The sequence below is a fragment of the Salmo salar genome, chromosome ssa22, assembly GCF_905237065.1.
Source record: "Salmo salar chromosome ssa22, Ssal_v3.1, whole genome shotgun sequence".
NCBI lineage: Eukaryota > Metazoa > Chordata > Actinopteri > Salmoniformes > Salmonidae > Salmo > Salmo salar.
This window is the reverse complement of record NC_059463.1, coordinates 9,235,974-9,259,826: the sequence shown is the minus strand read 5'-3', so window position 1 is coordinate 9,259,826 and position 23,853 is coordinate 9,235,974. Positions and strand designations below refer to the sequence as shown.

Sequence of the window (23,853 nt, the reverse complement as noted above, 5' to 3'; positions counted from 1 at the left end):
TAGGGAAGTTCAGGACCCTCGTAAGACATCATAGTAAAATGAAGGGATGTATTGTAAAAGGAAATAGAAAAATTGCATTATACTGGGAAAGATGGGTTAATCTGTGGACATCGGAGGGTTGGAGTTAAGATCAGAATGAATAATGGATTGCGCTGTGGGTGAAAATCCAACACTTGAAGAAAGAGGAAGTTAGGAATATATGTATAATTATTTAACTACAGGTATCATAGAGCGAAATAACTGTAAGTCGCGGTATAAGTATTGTTGTCCATTAGCTGAATCCAATTAGGGTAGGGATGGAATGGTAGGGTGAAAAAAGTACTAAGAAGAAAAAATACAAATAATATACATACAAAATATAGTTGAAGTTGGAAGTTCACATACACCTTAGCCAAATACATTTAAACTCAGTTTTTCACAATTCCTGACATTTAGTCCTAGTAAAAATTCCCTGTCTTAGGTCACTTAGGACCACCACTTTATTTTAAGAATGTGAAATGTCAGAATAAAAGTAGAGAGAATTATTTCTTTCAGATTTTATTTCTTTCATCACATTCCCAGTGGGTTAGAAGTTTACATACACTCAATTAGTATTTGGTAGCATTGCCTTTAAATTGTTTAACTTGGGTCAAACGTTTCGGGTAGCCTTCCACAAGCTTCCAACAATAAGTTGGGTGAATTTTGCCGCATTCCTCCTGACAGAGCTAGTGTAACTGAGTCAGGTTTGTAGGCCTCCTTGCTCACACACGCTTTTTCAGTTCTGCCCACAAATGTTCTATAGGACTGAGGTCAGGGCTTTGTGATAGCCACTCCAATACCTTGACTTTGTTGTCCTTAAGCCATTTTTCCACAACTTTGGAAGTATGCTTGGGGTCATTGTCCATTTGGAAGACCCATTTGCGACCAAGCTTTAACTTCCTGACTGATGTCTTGATGTTGCTTCAATATATCCACATAAATTTCCTCCCTCATGATGCCATCTATTTTGTGAAGTGCACCAGTCCCTCCTGCAGCAAAGCACCCCCACAACATGGTGCTGCCACCCCCGTGCTTCACGGATGGTGTTCTTCGGCTTGCAAGCGTCCCCCTTTTTCCTCCAAACATAATGATGCAAACCGTAGTTTATTGTGGTTTCGGAGCAGTGGCTTCTTCCTTGCTGGGTGGCCTTTCAGGTTATGTTGATATAGGACTCGTTTTACTGTGGATATAGATACTTTTGACCCTGTTTCCTCCAGCATCTTCACAAGGTCCTTTGCTGTTGTTCTGGAATTGATTTGCACTTTTCGCACCAAAGTACATTCATCTCTAGGTGACAGAACGCGTCTCCTTCTTGAGCGGTATGACGGCGGCGTGGTCCCATGGTGTTTATACTTGCATACTATTGTTTGTACAGATGAACATGGTACCTCCAGGCATTTGGAAATTGCTCCCAAGGATGAACCAGACTTGTGGAGGTCTACAATTTTTGTCTGAGGTCTTGGCCTATTTCTTTTAAATTTCCCATGATGTTAAGCAAAGAGGCACTGAGTTTGAAGGTAGGCCTTGAAATACATCCGCAGGTACACCTCCAATTGACTCAAATGTCAATTAGCCTATCAGAAGCTTCTAAAGCCATGACATCTTTTTCTGGAATTTTCCACGCTGTTTAAAGGCACAGTCAACTTAGTGTATGTAAACTTCTGACTCACTGGAATTATGATACAGTGAATTATAAGTGAAATAATCTGTCTGTAAACAATTATTGGAAAAATTACTTGTGTCATGCACAAAGTAGATGTCCTAACCAACTTGCCAAAACTATAGTTTGTTAACAAGGAATTTGTGGAGTGGTTGAAAAACAAGTTTTAATGACTCCAAACTAAGTGTATGTAAACTTCCGACTTCAACTGTATAAACAATGCAATTGTTAAAGTGATGTTAAAAAAAGCCTATTGGCTAGTTTTGACATTATTTACAAACTGGAGTAAAAAAAAGAAGAAGCTAGATTTGACATTAAAAATCATCATCAATTGACTGAAAAGTATGAAAGGTAGAGGCCTCATAGCCTGGGGAGCTCTCTCGTTCTTCAGTTAAGAACTCCAGTCGGAACTCTGACGGCTGGGACACGTGTGGACGGTTATCAAAATTGAACTCATCCTCCGTCATGTCAGTAGTTGTCATAGTTGGATTATAGATTTGTGAACCATCGTAGAGTCCTCCTGAAATTACAAGTGTGTCGTCTGCTGCGAGGGATTCACCCACTGAAAATGCATTGAGTAGAGTTGTAAGAACTAATGTAACATTCACTACAGTGGCACAAATGTGTCAGCTGTAATACAATATATAATAATGTATTACACAAGAATGAAATGAATATAACATTCAATTAGAGCCTGCATGCACTGGCAATGTGTCTACATTTTAGTGAGAATGACAAAATCAATTTGAGATATTGACAAAAGATTTTATGAGAACATAATATATGAATTCTCTTACCTTCGGCCTCAGAGTTGTTATAGAGAGGTCGATGTGAGTATTGCCTCATCTGGTTCCATCTATTCAACGTGTACATAAATATTCCCAAAACAAACACCCCAAGCACAACACTGAAGAAAACCGTCATGAATTTTTCTGAATTGTCTAGTCCAAAACCTGTTGAATAAACCAGGAAAGATGTGAATAATTGAAATTCACTTACATTTTTGTTGTATAATAAATAATCATCTTTAAAGACAGACATATCAACCAGCAGCAGTTACCTTGTGTCACATTATGTGTTGCTGTTGTCATCGACGTGGCGGTATTGGTGGTTTGAGGAAGATTCTTAGTGGATTGTTGTGGTGGGATATTTGATGTACTGTTTTGGTTATCAGTGGTCTTGGCTGCTTGGGTGGTTGGTGGAGTGGAGGTGACAATACCTGGGACTGTCACGTCTGCTGATGTAGCATTAGCTGTAGGGGCCAAAGTTGATGGTGTTGACTCAGTGGTTGTGTTTGAGCTCTCAGCCAGTGCTGTTGTGGTTGTTGAGTTGTCCTGCACAGCATTGTGAGTTGTTGTTCCAGTGCTGTTCTGACTTGAGTTATGGTAACTTGTAGTAGAGAGAGCACCGTCAACAGTGACATTTGAAGGAGTTGACATGGCAGTGGTGTAGGTCTGGTTTGGAGCCATTGTCTCTGTGATTGCCGTAACCAAATGGATATTTGTGGCAGTGGCATTATTTCCTCTCTCAGAAGAGCTTGTTGTAGTTGTAGTCAAGGAAATGGCCAAAATAAAACTTGCCAGGGGTAGAGAAAGTCTGTGATCAATGGCCATCATGTTTTCTCTTTGGTCCTATAGTGAACAACATAATAAAAACATGTATTATAAGGATCCAAATGTAAAAACAAAAACAGCTGTGTATATACAGTGCTGACCAACCATATCTTAAAGTCCCTCAGGCTGTGTGTTCTAATATAGAAACAACACAAGCCTGTACTTGTCCTATTTCTTCACAGTCCCAAAGGATACCATACATATGAGTCACAACCAATGTTCTCTTGCAATGTTTTTGGCATTGAGCAAATTTCTGGTCTGCTGAGCGCAAACTTGAACGTTGTGAAAATTCTGTGCAACTTCCAGCGCGCGTTTACTGTGACCACTGAGGCTGTACCCGCTTTAAGTTACAGTGTTAACAGTGGCCAAGTAGGCTGCTGTGGCTATTTGATCACAATGTAGGCCTACCAGAGTGGCCTACCATCAAAAACAATGGACAAAATGCATCCCATAACATTTTAACATGTAAATAGCTGTTCTATCATTCAGCCTACAGTAGCAGCCAATGTGTGGTTTTCAATGTAGGCCTACATGAGGCTTTTGAAGAAGAAAAAAAAACAAGCAGGGCTCGACATTAACCTGTTTATCCACTTGTCCTTCAGACAAGGAGGTGACTGAAAATGGAGTTGTTTGATGCAAGAAACCACTTTACAAAATAAAATGTATTATTATTCCCATACCATTATTACAGAGAATCAGACAAATTATGCTACCATCTGCCTACTGGCTACTTAGCTTATTCAAGCCAGTGTCAAAATACAACACGACCTTTAACACATAAAAAAAGCTCTTTAGCTGACTCACTTTTCAAAAATGTCTAGAAAGGTACAATTGTGTTAATAACAAACTAGCAAAGGATATGAACAAAATGTGCACAGGTGGCCACATGCAGCTCTTGCTTTAATCGCAAAAGAAGCACATCTACTCACGACCACAGCTGTAAAGTCCAGATCAAAGCAAATGGCACGGATCCATATATGGCAATGGTCTATTTGCATATAGGCTTACTGCACCGGTCTGTGTAGTTTACGGGATGAGACCATGCCTGTCAATGAAAGAATTATACTCTGATGCGTTCTGCCTACAATGCAATCTCTTGCATTGTTCGTTTTGTTTCGGTATGTTGCATTGAAGGTGGCTAATATTGCGTTGATTCGATCACAATTTCCACAGTAAAGCGAACGCTGATAGTGTTAACTAACATGGAAAACTCTAGAAAGTTGAGCGAAGTTCAATTTCGTTCTTCTCTCGGTGGACTGCTTCTGCGCAGTAGTCCGAGGGGATCTGCGCAGCAGTCACGGGTTTTGGCGCGCGTGTAGTTGAGAGGAAACGTTGGTCACGACGCATGTTTTGTCATTGTATTCAGGTAGGCCTGCTGTGTATAGTAGCCTTTGTATTAGCAAAATGTTACAGCACATGTGTATTTGACCGAGGTAGGCAGAATCGCACCTATTTCAGCCCACTAAAGAATTAACATCATAATAACGAAACGAGAGCCTACAGTATATAAAAAAACTACCATCTAGAAGACGGAGACAGTACAGGTGCATCAAAGCTGGGGCATAGAGACTAAAAAACGGCTTCTATCACCACTAGCCGGCCTCTGCCCAGTACCCTGCCCTGAACTTAGTCACTGTTACTAGCCGGCTACCACCAACCCTTCACCTTAGTGACTGTTGCCCTACGTACATAGGCATTGAACACTGGGTACTTCAATAATGTCTACATACCGTTTTACCTACTTCATATGTATACACTGTATTCCAGTCAAGGCTCATCCTATATAACTACTGATGCACACACCTTTCCTATTCATATACTGCCCATACACACCATTATATACATAAATACCAGTCTCAACATCAACAGTGAAGAGGCGACTCTGGGATGCTGGCCTTCTAGGCAGAGATGCAAAGAAAAAGACATATCTCAGATTAGCCAATAAAAAGAAAAGATTAAAATGGGCAAAATAACACAGACACTGGACAGAGATATGGCGTTTTCTTTGCAACTCTGCCTAGAAGGCCAGCATCCTGGAATTGTCTCTTCACTGTTGACGTTGAGACTGGTGTTTTGCGGGTACTATTTAATGAAGCTACCAGTTGAGGACTTGTGAGGCGTCTGTCATTGGAACACAGGAGTAATGGTTGCTGATAATGGGCCTCTCTACGCCTATGTAGATATTCCATAAAAAAAATCCGTCGTTTCCAGCTACAATAGTCATTTACAACATTAACAATGTCTATACTGTATTTCTGATCAACTTTATGTTATTTTAATGGACAAAAAATGAGCTTTTCTTTAAAAATCAAGGACATTTCTAAGTGACCCCAAACTTTTGAACAGTAGTGTATATATATTATAAACAGTAGTGATATATATATTCTGGTCTTTGACATTGCTCGTTCTGATATTTCTTCATTTAAATTAGTGTTATGTATACTGCACTGTCGAAGCTAGAAACATAAGCATTTCGCTGCACCTGCGAGAACATCCGTAAAAATGTGGTTGGAACCGGAACAATACCAATGCACCTGCCTTCTGAAACTAAGTAGAGGGCAACTGAAATATTAAGCACATATGGTGTTTAATTAACATGCTATCTTTCGACTGTGTTTTTGGCCTTCCCTATACCCTACCATTTTATTTTCACAGTCAACATTCAGAAAATAGTTTTAGCTCACCTTACACAGCCAGCACCCATGAGCGTGAAACCAGGAACTTGGTTTATTGCTTTGTTCTTCACTCCCTACAGACCGCAGAGAGCAGAAGGCTTGCTTTCATGGCCCAGTGAAATGTGAAGTGGGCGGTCCTCTTCTGTGTTCACTTCCTTTATTGTCTGCTGGTTGGCAAGGAGACCTGGTCATTAGTCAGAAAAACTCTTTACATGTAGGCTTACAGTCAACAAATCAGAACTTTTTGCAGATACGTTATCTTTAAGTTATTATTTAAACCAGTGTTCCGGAGAGGTAAGAAAGGAAGAAAATGTTTTCTCTACCTTTTTGGATGTTTGTGTATGGTAGGCTGCACAAATCGCTTTGTCTACTGCATGTTAACTGTATGTGACCCTGGGTATTTGCCCCACGAAAACAAATTGAAGTAGTATGTTAGTAGCGTACAGTTGTTTGTGGTTAATGAATATGGTCACCTCGGTAAAGATGCATGTGATGCATACAAGATACAGTATAACTGTTGCACTCCAAACCTGTTTAGAAATAAGCGTGCATTTGTGTCTAGCTCATTGCCCTGAACCAAGCAGGTTTATGAAAACAACTTGACAATGAAAGAAATCCCAAAAAGAACAATCACAGCACGCTAACTCGGTATACATGTCAGCACAATATTTATAGCCACAACATGAATATACAGTCAAATGTATTGTATCAGCCTAAAGGGCTGTAAAACACAAAATAAACATGATTACATATCAACTGCATATGCTCATATTATAAGTCCATTATTTGTAGTTACAAGTATGTTAGATGTATATTTTAATTTATGTATTTTTAATTAAATGTATTTTATCTATAATCTTAACACAATGTTGAAAAGTCATAAACCCCCACCTCACAATCCATCGACCCCAAACTGTTCACACCCCTCTTGTTGGCGATTTATTTTTGTTGTTGTTGCAGTTTTAAAGCTAATTTCCTCCAATTATAGACATTTTGCCATGTCATATGTGTGTTCACATGATACTTTAGTGACTCAACAAAAACAATGGAGGGGTTGAGGCCCCTGGTCAATTAATCTGGCCATGATAACTACAAGATTTAGATAGCTGGTTAGCCTAACATACCTACCTAGCTACCATAGGCTACCTAGTTGATCAACTGGACATTTTTGACAGGTTATAAATAGCTCTTTAAAGTCTGTCAGTGAGTGACATAGCAAGAGGAAAACTGCCCATACACTAACACATTTTGAATTGGTGCCTTGTGCATTCTCTACTATTACAACTCTCGACAGCGATAAATTGAAAGCCCAACTGAGCAAAAATAAATACATAAAAATAACATGTATGTTTTGTCAGACCCACGGTTCATATTGACCCTGTTGAATATGGGGTTAGTAATGCTAGTCCTTTGTTCTTGTGTTCTTGTTCTTCACACACACATTTGCTGATTAGAGACTTCATCTGCGTAATTACACACTTGGGCTTCCTTTTCTTAGCAATGAATTTCATTACAATAAAACTAGAATGGAAATGTGAGCGGACAAATCGTTCTCTTGGAGCACTCCAGTTGACAGAGTGTATTTAGCTTGGTGGCAGCGTCACATTTTAGTGACCTTCTCCACATCCTTATCCACAATGTTAAACTGAGAGTCTTTGAATCCAGCGTTGTTTGATCCATTCTTCAGCTCTGACCCAGCCTTTTCATTTATCTCAGGGTCTAATGCCTGTGGAAGACACACAAAGACCACACCAGGAGCCAGTTATTAACACACACAGAGATAGACACAGCCACAGAACATTCAATTCAGATGTAGGCCTACAGTATGAGAGAAAGAGAGAGAGAGAGAGAGGGTTGGAGGATGAGGCTTTACCTCTGAGTCCTTGCCACAGCCAGCGCAGAATAGATCACTTCTCCTTACAAAGAGATCCAAGCGTAGATTATCCTGCTTGCAGCCACCTGGAAAGACACAACACAGGGAGATGTCTGGCTTAACTAAATGCATACGATATCAATTTGAACGAGCCTAAGTCATTATGCTTAGGGCAAGGAGTTTTTCCGAAACCAAACTCCTCGTCAGGTCATGATGTCAAACATAACTCATAACATGCACTATGCTGTTAGGGTTAGCGCTAAAGGAGGTGTCCTCACCTGTGATCGCGCTTACCACCAGGCCCACGGTCACAGTCACCAGAGTGCCCAGGAGACAGAAGTACAAGTAGGACAGGGAGTACCATGAGTCTGCCAGAGCTGGCCGGTCACTGTAACAACAAGAGAAAGAGTCATACCTGAGCAACTTTATCTCAGCCCCCCTAACATATTAGCCCCGTGAAATCAGATTCCTTTCAATGAAACAGAATGTAAGCTGGCAAGATCAGGCTGGTTTAACAAGGCTGCTAACCCATAACTATAAGCACCATAGGACTGGTCAAAGGTAGTAAGTACACTATGGGGAATAGGGTGACTTTGGAGACAGTGGTTATAAAGTGACTGTGAGTAACTCACTCAGGCAGAGGGGTCAGTGTTACTGCCATGGTCCATGGGGCCAGGGTGGTGTAGTTCAGGTCCTGTGTGCGGTTACAGCCTGCCACACTGATTGGCAGGGGGTTGGTCTTATCAGCTAAGGGTGGGTATATCTGCGCTCCAATCCCTACCCACAGGGTAATAACAAGGCCCACTATCAATCCTGTGAGTCCCCCCTGCAAGGCATAAGGAAGCAGTCTCAGTACTGTCTTACCTATAGAGATACATTACATACATTTTTATATTGTCTAACGTTTAACATTGTTGTATTTAACAACAAAATATTGATTTGTATGTCAGGACTTTTATAGTATTTACAGATGTTCATTTCTCTTTGAATAATGAGTTAATCCGTCTTTACGTATGAATGATGACATTGATATGAATAAGATTGGGGATACCTACTGTTGAGTTTGCTGTGCGCCAGAACATGCCTAGTACGTAAAGTCCAAGAAGAGGTCCACTTATCATTCCAAATATGGACAGTGCTGCCTGAAAAGAGACAACTGTTAGAAACATAAAGTGGAGGGGATGACTACCAGACAGCAGGTGGTGCTACAGAGCCACATCTGATTGTTTTCCTACCTGCAAAATGCTTCCCATCAGTGAAGCTATTGCAGCCATCCCAATGCACAAAAACCCGAAGAAAACACCTGGAATATGTCCAAAGATAATTAAATATCCGAAAAACATATGATGAACATATGATGATTAAGAATATATTTACATGTAAAGTAACAAGATATAATGTACATACTAAAGAAAAATTCTAACTGACCTTCTATATTTGTATCACATTATTATTTGAATGAACCCACATATCATTTTGTTAGTCTTACATAGGGCTGTGGCGGTCATGACATTTTGTCAGATGGTTATTGTTTTGTGTGAAACTCACTGAGGCCCATGTTGATCCAGGACACCTGTTTATCTGTCAGGTTCTTGCACACTGGCCTGACGAAGTCCTCCACAGTGACAGCCACCAGCGCATTGATGCTGGAGGACACAGTACTGAAACAGACACGAGGAGAAGAGAAATAATGTCCTTTGTCTGCAGGGAATTCATAGTTAAACACATTCATTGATAGGTTAGTAGTGGAATACCGCTTGTGTTTGGACCCAGGACGGGGTAGGGGGTCGTGAGGTGGGGTTGTGTTACTATGCCAATCAATTTAAATATCCATCTAGACCTTTTCCACCTAGAAAATATGTGTGACCAAACCTTCTCTATTTGGGTTCCCCTTGGAGTATACTCACCTTAGGGTACCACTGTATGCTGCAGACACAAACAATCCAGGGACTCCAGGATAGGCTGCCAGAGTGTCCATCACCAGGTAAGGAAGCAGCTTGTTTACACAAACACACACACACACACACCGGTCAGTTTCAAAATTTCATAACACTGCCGTAGTCAAATCAAATTCAAATCAAATCACATTTTATTTGTCACATGCTTTGTAGACAACAGGTGTAGAGTAACAATGAAATGTTTACTTATGGGTCCTTTTCCAACAATGCAGAGTTAAAAATAATAAGAAAAAAAATGGTGACACAGTGAATAGCATGGCTATATATAGGGAGTAGAAAATAACATGGCTATATATAGGGAGTAGAACATAACATGGCTATATATAGAGAGTAGAAAATAACATGGCTATATATAGGGAGTAGAAAATAACATGGCTATATATAGGGAGTAGAAAATAACATGGCTTTATGTAGGGAGTAGAAATTAACATGGCTATATATAGGGAGTAGAAAATAACAGTGCTTTATATAGGGAGTAGAAAATAACATGGCTATATATAGGGAGTAGAAAATAACAGTGCTTTATATAGGGAGTAGAAAATAACATGGCTATATATAAGGAGTAGAAAATTACAGTGCTTTATATAGGGGGTAGAAAATAACATGGCTATATATAGGGAGTAGAAAATAACATGGCTATATATAGGGAGTAGAAAATAACAGTGCTTTATATAGGGAGTAGAAAATAACATGGCTATATATAGGGAGTAGAAAATAACATGGATATATACAGGGAGTACCAGTACTGAGTCGATGTGCAGGGGTATGAGGTAATTGAGGTAGTTGTGTACTGTACATATAGGTAGGGGTAAAGTGACTAGCAGCTGCGTATGGGGTGAGTGTGTGTGTGTGTGTGTGTGTGTGTGTGTGTGTGTGTGTGTGTGTGTGTGTGTGTGTGTGTGTGTGTGTGTGTGTGTGTGTGTGTGTGTGTGTGTGTGTGTGTGTGTGTGTGTGTGTGTGTGTGTTGGGGTGTCAGTGGAAGTATGTGTGAGTGTGGGTAGAGTCCAGTGTACATGCATAGAGTCAGTGAAAGAGAGGGTCAAAAGGGTAGCAATTTGATTAGCTATTTAGCAGTCTTGTTTAGTCTTATGGCTTGGGGCAGATCTGTTCAGTGTCAGAGAGAGCAGTCTGGGGCTTGGGTGGCTGGAGTCTTGGACAATTTTTGGGGTCATCCTCTGAAACCGACAGGTATAAAGGTCCTGGATGGCAGGGAGCTCGACCCCAGTGATATACTGGGCCATACGCACTTCCCTATGTAGCGCCTTGCGGTTGGATGCCAAACAGTTGCCATACGAAGTGGTAATGCTGTCACGCCCTGATCTGTTTCACCTGTTCCTGTGATTGTCTCCACCTCCTCCAGGTGTCGCTTATTTTCCCCAGTGTATTTATCCCTGTGTTTCCTGTCTCTCTGTGCCAGTTCGTCTTGTATGTTTAGTCAAGTCAACCAGCGTGTTCTTTTCATACTCATTTTTACTATTCTCCTTTTCCTAGTCCTCTCGGTTCTGAGCCTTGCCTGTTTCTGGACTCTGTACCCGCCTGCCTGACCATTCTGCCTGCCATGACCACGAGCCTGTCTGCCACTCTGTACCTCCTGGACTCTGATCTGGTTTTAACCTTTTTGCCTGTCCACAACCATTCTCTTGCCTACCCCTTTGGATTATTAAACAGTGTAAGACTCCAACCATCTGCCTCCTGTGTCTGCATCTGGGTCTCGCCTTGTGCCTTGATAGTACGAACTGGCCATGACAGACCCAGCAGACTTGGACCAGCTCTGCCACACTGTCTCCCCGTAGGGAGTCACCATTAGGAGACATGAGGAGTTGGCCTTTTGGAAGGGCTCAGGTCCTTGACGGAATGCCACGACCATGGGTTAAAGGCTATTATGGAGCAAATCAGGGAGTTAGCTTAGAGGCTAAACCCAAATCACCCAGTAATTTTTCCCCTATCTGTGGTGAGTTTGTACAGCCTATCCCGGCTCCCTGAGAACCCCGCTTACCTCCTCCAGAGCTATATTCTGGGAATCCTGGTACCTGCCGGGGTTTTCATTCTCAGTGCTCGCTTATTTCTGAGCTACAGCGATCTTTGTTTCCTTCAGACAGATCGAAGATAGTGTATATTATTACGCTAATGTCGGGAAGGGCGATCTCCTGGGCTACGGCAGTTTGGGAGCAACAATCTGACATTTGTGGTCATCTGGAGGAATTCATGGCAGAAGTGAGAAAGGTATTTGAGTCTCCTGTTTCCGGGAGGAAGGCGGCCAGTAAACTGCTTGACTTACGTCAAAACTCCCATAGTGTGGCAGACTACGCGGTTGATTTCCGCACATTAGCCGCTGAGGATGCCTCGAATCCGGAGTCTCTTTCCAATACTTTTTTGCACAGATTATCTGAGGAGGTAAAGGATGAGCTAGCTACTCGGGAATTGCCGATCGATTTCGACTCGCTTATCTCCCTTACCATTAAAATTGATGGACGCCTAAGGGAACACAAGAGTGAGAGGAAGTCTGGTCTCGGACACACTCATGCACCCGCTATGGCGCGTTCACCTCCAAGGGAATCTGGAAGTTTAAGAAGGCAGTTCTTCCGAGAGGATTCGAAGCCACCCGAGCACTCTCGGGAATCTACGACGGGTGAATTGGATACTCCTGAGCGTATGCAGTTGGGAAGAGCTAGGTTATCAGTGTCACATCTGCTCCTCCTACGCCCTCTGGTGTTCATCCTGTGTCTTCTTGACCTGCAGTTACTCCCCCTGTAAACTCTCTCTCCCTCTCCCTCTCTGTGTGATTGCGTGGTTGGAGACAGGTGTGCTGGAGTCAGAGCAGATCCCTACCAGCTGCAACTCGTTCCATAATCAAGACCTCTACAAATACTCAGTCCTGCCACTTCCACTCTGCCAGATTGTAATCTCTGCTCAGTCAGTTCATGATCCTAGCCATTTATGATTATTCAAGATCCTGTTACACTGCTGTGCCTGTTTCCATGCATGACACCATTTATCCTCTCATTGCAGTTACCGCTCTGTCTCTGCCTCCTGTCACCTGCTCCACATCTCACCACCCAACTACCTTGCTCTGGATTTTACTCACCATGGTGGTGAGTAAAATCCATGGTGAGTCAGACTGGGAGTTCACCCCCACACCCCTTTTTGCTCTTGTGCTGTGGGGAGACCAGTCTAAGTCTCTCTGAGTGCTCATTGACTCTAGGGCTGATGCAAGTTTTATGGATGCCACGATAGCTTCGGAGCTTAGTATTCCCACTCAGCCTCTCTCTGTGCCCATGGATGCTAGGGCACTGGATGGCCGCTCTATAAGGAAAGTCACCCATAGTACTGTGCCCGTTCAATTACGGATTTCTGGTAACCACAGTGAGACCATACAGTTCCTCCTCATTGCATCTCCCCATGTTCCGGTTGTTTTGGGATTTTGCTGGCTTCAAAAGCACAATCCGATGATTGATTGGACCACAAGCTCCATCCTGGGTTGGAGCCCATCTTGACATTCCCACTGCCTTCAAGCAGCACAGCCTTCCTCAAGTCATCTTCCTCTGGATGTTAGCAAGACTGTGGATGTCTCTGCTATCCCCACAGAATGCCATGATCTCCTGGAAGTGTGCTACTTCCCTTCCCCCGCACCGTCCTTATGATTGTGCCATTGACCTTCTCCCAGGCACTACACCACCTCGGCATTGATTGTATTCTCTGTCTGGACCAGAGACCAAAGCTATTGAGGAGTCTCTGGCCACTGGGGCCATGCATCCGTCTGCATCTCCTGCCGGTGCAGGGTTTTCTTTGTGGAGAAGAAGGACAAGACCCTGCATCCGTGCATTGACTACCGGGAACTTAATGACCTTACTGTCAAGAATCGTTAGCCCCTACCTCTCCTCGGCGTTTGAACCTCTCCAGTGGGCCACCGTATTTTCCAAGTTGGACCTTCGAAATGCCTACCACCTTGTTGGGATATGCGAGGGGGATGAGTGGAAGACAGCCTCAACACAGCCAGTGGACACTATGAGTACCAGGTCATGCCATTTGGACTCACCAACACCCCAGCTGTTTTCCAGGCTTTGGTCAATGATTTGCTTCGGGACATGCTAAACCGGTTTGTGTTCGTGTGCCTTGACGACATCCTGTTTTTTTCCCGATCTGCACAAGAACATGTTCTTCATGTCAGACAGGTCCTTCAGCACCTCCTGGAGAACCAACTGTTCTTGAAAGCCGAGAAGTGTGAGTTGCACCGCTCTACAATCACCTTTCTGGGATATGTCATTGCTGAGGGCAATGTTCTGGTAGATCCTGGAAAGGTGAAAGCAGTGGTGGATTGGCCTCAACCAACGTCCAGGGTGCAGTTGCAACGGTTTCTTGGGTTTGCAAACTTCAGTCTAAGTCTCTCTGAGTGCTCATTGACTCTAGGGCTGATGCAAGTTTTATGGATGCCACGATAGCTTCGGAGCTTAGTATTCCCACTCAGCCTCTCTCTGTGCCCATGGATGCTAGGGCACTGGATGGCCGCTCTATAAGGAAAGTCACCCATAGTACTGTGCCCGTTCAATTACGGATTTCTGGTAACCACAGTGAGACCATACAGTTCCTCCTCATTGCATCTCCCCATGTTCCGGTTGTTTTGGGATTTTGCTGGCTTCAAAAGCACAATCCGATGATTGATTGGACCACAAGCTCCATCCTGGGTTGGAGCCCATCTTGACATTCCCACTGCCTTCAAGCAGCACAGCCTTCCTCAAGTCATCTTCCTCTGGATGTTAGCAAGACTGTGGATGTCTCTGCTATCCCCACAGAATGCCATGATCTCCTGGAAGTGTGCTACTTCCCTTCCCCCGCACCGTCCTTATGATTGTGCCATTGATCTTCTCCCAGGCACTACACCACCTCGGCATTGATTGTATTCTCTGTCTGGACCAGAGACCAAAGCTATTGAGGAGTCTCTGGCCACTGGGGCCATGCGTCCGTCTGCATCTCCTGCCGGTGCAGGGTTTTCTTTGTGGAGAAGAAGGACAAGACCCTGCATCCGTGCATTGACTACCGGGAACTTAATGACCTTACTGTCAAGAATCGTTAGCCCCTACCTCTCCTCGGCGTTTGAACCTCTCCAGTGGGCCACCGTATTTTCCAAGTTGGACCTTCGAAATGCCTACCACCTTGTTGGGATATGCGAGGGGGATGAGTGGAAGACAGCCTCAACACAGCCAGTGGACACTATGAGTACCAGGTCATGCCATTTGGACTCACCAACACCCCAGCTGTTTTCCAGGCTTTGGTCAATGATTTGCTTCGGGACATGCTAAACCGGTTTGTGTTCGTGTGCCTTGACGACATCCTGTTTTTTTCCCGATCTGCACAAGAACATGTTCTTCATGTCAGACAGGTCCTTCAGCACCTCCTGGAGAACCAACTGTTCTTGAAAGCCGAGAAGTGTGAGTTGCACCGCTCTACAATCACCTTTCTGGGATATGTCATTGCTGAGGGCAATGTTCTGGTAGATCCTGGAAAGGTGAAAGCAGTGGTGGATTGGCCTCAACCAACGTCCAGGGTGCAGTTGCAACGGTTTCTTGGGTTTGCAAACTTCAACCGCCGTTTCATTCGGGACTACAGCACCCTGGCGGCCCCCCTCTCAGCACTCACCTCTCCCAAGGTACCGTTCAAATGGTCTCCAGCTGTCGACAAAGCCTTTGTGGACCTGAAGCATCGGTTCACAACAGCACCCATCTTCATCCATCCGGACTCCTTGCGTCAATTTGTGGTGGAAGTAGATGCTTCGGATTTTGGAGTGGGGGCCATCCTGTCCCGGCGATCTGCCCAGGACCAGAAGCTTCATCCCTGTGCCTTCCAGTCCCATCGTCTCAATCCTGATGAAAGGAACTACGATGTTGGCAACCGAGAATTCCTGGCGGTGAAGATGGCGTTGGAAGAGTGGAAGCACTGGCTGGAAGGAGCAGAACAGCCATTCCTGGTCTGGACCGACCTTACAAACCTGGAATATCTCCGTACAGCCATGCGCCTCAACTCCAGGCAGGCTCGGTGGGCCCTCCTGTTCACCAGATTTAACTTCACCATCTCCTGCCACCCAGGGTCAAAGAATGTGAAGCCTGACGCCCTCTCCGGCCTATACAGTTCCTCTGCCACACCCTCGACCTCTGAAACCATTCTCCATACCTCATGCCTTGCTGCCACTGTGGATTGGGGTATTGAAAACCTGGTCCGCGAGGCACAACGCTCCCAGCCTGGAACTGAAGGGGGCCCGGCTAACCGGCTGTTTGTCCCTAATCCAGTCCAGTCCTGGAAATGGCTCATTCCTCCAGGCTGACCTGTCATCCAGGGTCCCGTCGTACACTAGCCTTCCTCCGACAACGGTGGCCAACAATGGTCCCTGACGTCTCTGCCTTTTTGCTGCATGCACAGTGTGTGCTCAGAACAAGACTCCATGGCAAGCTCCTTCTGGCCTCATTCAGTCACTACCGGTCCCTCATCGTCCCTTGTCTCATATCTCTGGACTTTGTCACTTGGCTCCCTCCTTCTGATGGCAACACTGTCATTCTGACGGTAGTTGATCGGTTCTCCAAGGCCGCCAATTTCATCTCTCTCCCCAAACTACCAAGGAGATGGCCCAGCTTATGGTGCAGCATGTCTTCCGGATCCATGGACTCCCAGTAGACATGGTCTTCGATCAGGGTCCTCAGTTCTCGTCACAGTTCTGGTACCCATGCTGCACCCTTATTGGGTCATGGGACAGTCTGTCATCCGGATTCCATCCCCAAACTAACGGTCAGTCAGAGCGAGTCAACCAAGACCTGGAGACCACCTTAAGGTGCCCGGCCTCAACCAACCCCACTACCTGGAGCCGTCAACTGGTCTGGGTGGAGTATGCCCGGAACACCCTTCCCAATTCTGCCACGGGACTCACCCCATGGAGCACTCGAAAGGGGAATCAGCCTCCACTCTTCCTGGAACAAGAGCAGGAGGTCAGCGTACCCTCGGCCCAGATGTTTTTCCACCGTTGTTGACGTACCTGGAGAAGAGCCAGGGCGGCTATTCTCAAGACCAACTCCAGGTATCGTTGACATGTGGACCGTCGCCGGACCCCAGCTCGCCGCAACCGCACTGGGCAGAGGGTATGGCTTTCCACTAGGGATCTGCCCCTTTGGGTAGAGTCCCGCAAGCTGTCTCCTCGGTTCATTGGTCCTTTTCTCATCTCCAGAGTCCTGAGTTCCACTGCTGTCCATCTTGTGTTACCCCGTACCCTCCTTATTCACCCTACCTTCCATGTGTCTAGGATTAAGCCCATGTCTCACTGTCCTTTGTCTTCTGTCGCCAGGCCCATCCCTCCCCCCCGGGTTATCGGTGGCCAGCCAGTGTATACGGTGAGACGCCTCCTGAAGGTTCAACCACAGGGCAGAGGTTTCCAGTACCTGGTTGACTGGGAGGGTTATGGCCCGGAGGAGAGGTGCTGGGTCCCGGCTAAAGACATCTTGGACCCGGCCTTCGCTGAGCTGTAGTCAATGAACAGCATTCTCACATAGGTGTTCTTTTGTCCAAGTGGGAAAAGGCAGTGTGGAGTGCAATAGAGATTGCGTCATCTTTGGATCTGTTGGATAAGTATGCGAATTGGAGGGTCCAGGGTGTCTGGGTGATGGTGTTGATGTGAGTAATTTCAAAACCAGCCTTTCAAAGCATTTCATGGCTACAGATGTGAGTGGTTAGGGGCGATGGTCATTTAGATGGGTTACCTTGGCGTTCTTAAGCACAGGGACTATGGTGGTCTGCTAGAAACATGTAGGTATTACAAACTGGGTCAGGGAGAGGTTGAAAATGTCAGTGAAGACACTTCGCAACTGGTCAGCGCATGCTCTAAGTATGTGTCCTGGTAATCCGTCTGGCCCTGCCGTATTTTGAATGTTAATCTAAGTGATCACACAGTCTTCCGAAACAGCTGGTGCTCTCACGCATGGTTCAGTGTTGTTAGCCTCGCAGCGAGCATAGAAGGCATTTCCCTGATTTGGTAGGCCCCTGTCACTTTGCAGCTCGTGGCTATGTTTCCCTTTATAATCCGTGATAGTTTGCAAGCCCTGCCACATCCAATGAGCATCAGAGCCGGTGTAGTAGAATTTGATCTTAGTCCTGTTTTGATGCTTTGCCTGTTTGATGGTTCCTTGGAGGACGTAGCAGGATTTCTTATAAGCATCCGCGTTAGTGTCCCGCTCCTTTCAAGCGGCAGCTCTAGCCTTTATCTCAGTGCGGACATTGCCTGTAGTCCATGGCTTCTGGTTGGGATATGTATGGAAGGTCACTTTGGGGAAGAAGACGTCGGTGCACTTAGTAATGAAGCCAGTGATTAATGTGGTAAACTCTTCAATGCCATCGGATTAATCCCGGAACATATTCCAGTCTGTGCTAGCAAAACAGTCCTGTAATTTAACATCTGCTTAATCTGACCACTTCTGAACTAAGCGTGTCACTGGTACTTCCTGTTTGAGTCTTTGCTTGTAAGGAGAAATCAGGAGGACAGAGTTATGGTCAGATTTGCCAAATGGAGGGCGAATGAGAGCGTTGTATGCATGTCTGTGTGAGTAAAGATCATTTTTAGTTGTTTTTTTCCCCCTATAGTCGCACAGGTGACATGCTGGTAGAAATTATGTAAAACGGATTTCAGTTTTCCTGCATTGAAATCACCAGCCACTAGGAGCGCCTTCCTCTGGAAGAGCATTTTCTTGTTGGCTTATGGCCTTACAGCTTATTGAGTACAGTCTTAGTGCCAGCATCGGTTTGTGGTGGTAAATAGACAGCTATATTAACCATAGCTGTCTTACACTTACTTACCTGATCAACTGCCCCTACATCACCGTTAGTGAATGGATCACAGTCTTTGTAAATGGAGTACATGGTGAGGCCGGAGAACACTGCTAAGCTCACAGTCAACCAGAGACCAATTATATTCCCATAGAGTGACCTGAAGGTATTAAAGAAAGCAAACATGGAACAAACACTCATATTGCTATTCTTCTTTCACAGCTTTTCCTGTATGAATGTTCTAAATTGTGGAAAGTAGGAGTGCACCTTACAGTTTGGCTTGGGTTAGGGTTTTGCAAGAGATGTAACGCTGCACCTGTGACTGGTTGATGGAGTAAATGGACACCCACATTATACTGCCACCAACCACAATCGTCCAGAACGTGTGACGCTTCAAAGGGTCTGGATCAAAACTGCATTAGAAGGTATTAAATTGAAAATGCTCAGTAAACTATGAGTCATACTGTGCTGGTAATTCATTTTTATCATTGTAGCTATTCAATCCCTGCATGACATTTGTGGACATTATACTTACTCAAACGCGCTGAGCCTGCCTCCCTGGTAGCAGTCGTCCCAGATCTTCCCCAGGCCCCCCTGGATGACAGCCCCCCTGGCGATGACAGCCACGAAACCTGCTAACATGATCACCATCTGAAACACGTCTGTCCATATCACCGCTTTCAGACCTCCCTGAGAACAACAATACAACATGGAGTCAGGGGAAGGAATGTACAGTATGTCGTAACCTCATGTACACAAAAGAGGTATGTTCATGTGTAGGTTCTGTTGTGTTTCCTGGACCCTAGTAATTGCCCATAACTAGGGCACAGAGTTTTCCTTGCATGGTCATGTCATGGGGTCAGGAAAAACTCCTGGCCTTGGTCATGTGTATTGTCACAGCAGGAAGGTGTTGATTGCTGATTGGGAGTGTGAGATGAGCCACTGACCAGGGTACAGTAGAGGATGCACACCACCCCAGTGGCCACCAGCACTCCCCAGAGGTCCATCCCTGTGACTGAAACACACAGAGGTACAGACCCGTTTACATGACATGTCCAAATAATACTCTTCAACTGTTTCCTTGAGATTAAACTATATACATATGAATCATGTATGATATCACTTAACCTAACAATATCTGCATGTTCTCTTTTGAGCTGCTGATAGCATCAATTCAATAACAATTAGACAACACAATCATCAGATCATAGACCAATTTAATTAGCTAAAGATGTATAATCAGCCAGACCCTCGATCAACGCACATATAATATTATTGTGGTTTGGATAAGGGACATGACAGAGGTACTTTGCATATGACTTACTTTGATTGAGTGCGAGAGCTGGCGCATATATGACCATACCAGTGTACAGGGCCTGAAAGAAACACAGCAATTAGTTGATTGATGTTAACATATACTTGATGCACATTCATAAAGGTGGAATGTTTACCTGAGATGGCCAGATGGCTTCAGAAAAACAGGCAATGGAAAAAAGAAGGGCAATTTTTTGTCGTTAAAGTATTACAGATATTATTGTTTCCACCAATTCCTTAGGGAAGTATTGCCTATCCTTTCATCCCATCTTCATGATGTTAACTGAATATTTACCGTTTGTGTGATGTACATGGATGTCCCGATCACCCGAATCAACTTATTAAAGCGCATCTCCAGATACTGCAGAGAAAATAAACATTTTAGTCAAACCTGGCCTGATTTCATTGGCTTTTTACACTTGTAAATATTTGTTCCTACCCAGCTAATAACAACATGTTCCCAAATTGTTTGAGAACGTTCCCGTAAGTGTCTCATTAGGTCACTAACCCTCAGAAAACTGAACACGTGAATTTTCTTGCAACATCCCATGAAATGTTTTTAGAACATTAATGTTGTATATTCTGAGAACATGGTAACCATGTTCTGAGTATGTTCTGTTTCAAATTAAGGGAATGTTCCTCCTAACTCTGACATAAAAATCTGCTAAAAGGGTTCTCGGAAGGTCTTTGTTAACATAGATTGTTCCCCTAACTAATGGAAAACTGGACACTCAAACATTAGGGGAACATTACGTGTAACATTACAATAATGTTCTTTCTCCCTAGAATTGTTATCTGGGTAATCAGGAAGTGATGAAAATGAAAGATGCATAGACTTTTCAGAAGTATATCCTGGTTCACACCTACCAAGCTATCCACAACTCTGGACCCAAGTATCTCTTGTACCTCATTCTACCCTCCTGCCCCACATGCACCCCTCACTCCTCCAGGTCCGTCTACCTTCAGCACCCCCGCAGTAGACTAAAAACAGGGCTTTCAGACACTATTAGGGCTGCAGACTCTCGTTCCTACTTTAAGGCATAGCTCAAGACTGTGCTGTTCAGAAAAGCTTTCAAGGACCTCAGCAAATTCTGTTATTGTGTCCTCTGGATCTGGCGACACCTGTATATAGCTTTGATTGTTGTCTGTGTTCTATGTTCTGGATTGTTTTTATTATTATTTATTATAAAATGTTTGCACCTTGGGTCTGAGAAAAGCGCTTCACAAATTAGAATCATCATTATTATCTGCAAGTCTAAAGCCTCAACATTATTTTGATTAAGTCATCAATGGTTTCTTTGTCAAAACAAAGGAAATAATTGTATGGACTTTTAATGCAATTAGTCACATATTTAGTTATCATATATGCTGAATGAAACAGATGTAACAGGAAGACACCCCTCCTGGATTAGATTGCTTTCATGGATCAGTGATGAATCATTAGTTAAATTACAACGGATAGACATGTTAGACATCACCCTCTCATCTACACCTCTCCCTGCTGATTCATCTTATCATCTCATCTACACCCAACCGCTTACCCAAGTTCCCCTATTCCTCTTCACTTTATCTCCATCCACGTTGATTGCACTTGCTGTTTGACCGGTACAATAGACCCAGTGGAATAGTCACAAAAGTACAATGTATTTGACCCAGGTGGGTCTGACACTGGTATATCTCCTTACCTCATAGGTGCTGGTGATGCCCAGGCGGTAGAAGAGAGGGACAAAGATCTCGGCGGTGATGATGGACATGATGGCATAGGAGATGGCAAAGATCCAGTAGTCCGTCCCAAACCGATAGGCTTCGGCTGGCGTGCCGATCACGGTGATGCCAGACATGAAGCTGGCAGTGAGGGACATGGCAACGGGCACCGCTGTCATCTGACGGCCCCCCAGTAGGAACTCACCGCTGTTGTTGTTCTTGCGGCCCCGGATGGCTTGGAACAGGCCAATGCCAGCTGCCCCCAGGACTGTGCCCACAAATACCACATAGTCCCATACTGAGAACGAGGCCACGGGGCCCCCTGTGCCGATCGTCATGGTTAATGAGCCCAGAAGAGATCTCTCAGGCAGGGACCAACACTTATCTCACCTTTACTATGTAAATACCTTCACCCACTGCTCGTAACTTAGATCTTACAGGTTGATTGTTAGGCAATGTTGCTAATATTTAATTTCCTTTCTTTCCAATGCACACAATTTTTCCTATTTAAAATTCGATCAAATAAATGTATTATGAATTACAGAATTATTTAACTTTCACAAAGGAGAATTATTATTTAATTTTTCTTAAGAATGTCAAAATAAAACAATTTTACTAAAATTGAGGCCAACCCGTTTTTCAGTTTTCCAAGAGAACAAACCAATAGCACATCAATTCTCAGTCAACTAGATATGCACCTCAGGAATGCCAGTATCAATACAGATTAAGTGTTGAAATTATTGCAGTTATTTGACAGTTACAATAGACATCCACAATGGAAAGAAATGTTCTTCTACAAACATCCTAGAATCCCAAGAACTAATGTCCAATATTCCTATGTGATAAGTCTTCCTTACTTGTTGAGGTTGAACAACGCTGAAAACTACTAGCAAAGCATCCTCCAGTTTAGCAAGACTTCCTTGTATGCTCCCCTTGTCCTGACAAAAGCATGGAAGAACACACTATTGGTGCTGGTTAACCATAAATACAACTTTAATGAATCATCACCCAAGGACAACAGATACAGAATTCATCACACCGCCTTCCAAGATTGTAAAACGGAATGATCTTTATATCTGACTTCATAAAGTGTGTTTGGCCTGCAAGCTGCTCTAGCATTCAATAGAAATATACTGTTGGTTTTATTATTGAGGTAAATCACCATGCATTGTCAGCCTGACACTGTTGTAACTGTCGAAGCATGGGATCCGCATCAAGAACTCCTGCAATATTTATGGACTCTAAGACCAAACTTTTTTATTATATTTTGTATCATTTTCGTGTGTTTTTGTTCTACCTTATGTTATTTTTAGTACTACAATTATATTGATTACTGCATTGTTGGGTTTAGAGCTTGCAAGAAAGGAAGTTACAATGCAGTTACAACCCTGTATCAGTGAACATGACATTAAAACTTGACTGATTAGACATTCCAGACAAGCAACGTCAGCTGTGAGATAGAACAACACATGCAGTCATTGATCAGCCATTGATGAGTCATTCCATCCCATTGCATGAGTCAGTATATTGGAAAAATAATTTTGGATGCAAGCACTTTTTGAAATAGAAGACAATGTTCCGTTTTTTGGGAAAATAAGGATACTGAATCACTCAAGGACTCAGTTACAACCTTACATGACCATGAGATGCAGGGATAATCCTCTATACAATCATGAACATCAAATTAAAACACTTAAACTGCAATATGAAACTTTTTGGGCTACTGACCAAATTCACATAGAAATGTGAGTTATAGATCTGTCATTCTCAATGAAAGCAAGTCTAAGAAGCAGTATATCTGTTCTATGTGCGTTTTTTTCTATGCTTCCCCTTCTTAACCCTCCTGTTGTGTTCGTTTCATGTTAATTAATTCTGTGTTCCCGGCCCAAAATTACCCCCCCATTATAGCTGATTATAAATCCATAATAATACACATATTATCACCTAATATTGTGTTAGATCTTTTTACCAACTTAAGTTTTTGTGAACATTATAAGTTTTGAATTTCTATTTGCTATTTATGGCCTGTAGGCCTCATTGACCTGAGCTCAAACAACTTGTTTTTGAGTAAAGAAAGCATAATGTATGGATTATTTTGACTATAACAAATACTCAGATGAAACATATTGTGCTATTTATCACAGACTATCTGTGTCAAAGTTTAACAAGGACATTTGTTTTGAAACCATTTCAAATTTTTAAATAGTAGGCCCAAAATAACATCTGTTGTGTTCCTGGCCAA

The 23,853-nt window shown here is 43.6% G+C and overlaps 2 protein-coding genes across 5 annotated transcripts; both read right to left on the bottom strand.

The window, feature by feature from the left end:
- Positions 1–1,633: 1,633 nt before the first annotated feature.
- si:ch211-105j21.9 (mucin-5AC) lies at positions 1,634–6,129 on the bottom strand. Of its 3 annotated transcripts, none has more exons than XM_014166105.2 (4): positions 5,976–6,129; positions 2,739–3,309; positions 2,476–2,631; positions 1,634–2,240 (listed from the first exon to the last, which is right to left on the bottom strand). In XM_014166105.2, the coding sequence occupies exons 2-4, from the start codon at positions 3,292–3,294 to the stop codon at positions 1,993–1,995; spliced, it is 960 nt and encodes a 319-aa protein (XP_014021580.1). In that variant the 5' UTR covers positions 3,295–3,309; positions 5,976–6,129; the 3' UTR covers positions 1,634–1,992. The 3 variants fall into 3 exon arrangements, with proteins under 3 accessions (XP_014021580.1, XP_045561319.1, XP_014021579.1); XM_045705363.1 differs by lacking the exon at positions 5,976–6,129 and adding an exon at positions 4,494–4,553; XM_014166104.2 differs by lacking the exon at positions 5,976–6,129 and adding an exon at positions 4,221–4,500.
- Positions 6,130–6,617: 488 nt separating this feature from the next.
- LOC106582730 (sodium-coupled monocarboxylate transporter 1) lies at positions 6,618–22,596 on the bottom strand. Of its 2 annotated transcripts, XM_045705362.1 has the most exons (16): positions 22,469–22,581; positions 21,593–21,879; positions 20,203–20,268; positions 19,918–19,969; positions 19,541–19,608; positions 19,129–19,283; positions 18,866–19,006; positions 18,624–18,753; positions 9,747–9,835; positions 9,388–9,500; positions 9,075–9,142; positions 8,895–8,981; positions 8,472–8,665; positions 8,118–8,227; positions 7,840–7,925; positions 6,618–7,692 (listed from the first exon to the last, which is right to left on the bottom strand). In XM_045705362.1, exons 2-16 carry the CDS (start codon positions 21,788–21,790, stop codon positions 7,567–7,569), a joined length of 1,683 nt encoding a protein of 560 aa, XP_045561318.1. In that variant the 5' UTR covers positions 21,791–21,879; positions 22,469–22,581; the 3' UTR covers positions 6,618–7,566. The 2 variants fall into 2 exon arrangements, with proteins under 2 accessions (XP_045561318.1, XP_014021578.1); XM_014166103.2 differs by having other exon boundaries at positions 21,593–22,596.
- Positions 22,597–23,853: the final 1,257 nt, after the last annotated feature.

What these genes read in the sequence shown, in the direction of transcription:
- si:ch211-105j21.9 (XM_014166104.2), bottom strand. Translation starts at nt 4,289, where the DNA reads ATGCAAATAGACCATTGCCATATATGGATCCGTGCCATTTGCTTTGAT. An exon ending in AACACATAATGTGACACAAG is followed by an intron (nt 2,632 to 2,738) that starts GTAACTGCTGCT and finishes TTTATTCAACAG; the next exon opens with GTTTTGGACTAGACAATTCA. An exon ending in TAACAACTCTGAGGCCGAAG is followed by an intron (nt 2,241 to 2,475) that starts GTAAGAGAATTC and finishes ATGCATTTTCAG; the next exon opens with TGGGTGAATCCCTCGCAGCA.
- LOC106582730 (XM_014166103.2), bottom strand. Translation starts at nt 21,949, where the DNA reads ATGACGATCGGCACAGGGGGCCCCGTGGCCTCGTTCTCAGTATGGGAC. An exon ending in ACCCTAACCCAAGCCAAACT is followed by an intron (nt 18,754 to 18,865) that starts GTAAGGTGCACT and finishes TAATACCTTCAG; the next exon opens with GTCACTCTATGGGAATATAA. An exon ending in CTGGATCAACATGGGCCTCA is followed by an intron (nt 9,143 to 9,387) that starts GTGAGTTTCACA and finishes GACATATTCCAG; the next exon opens with GTGTTTTCTTCGGGTTTTTG.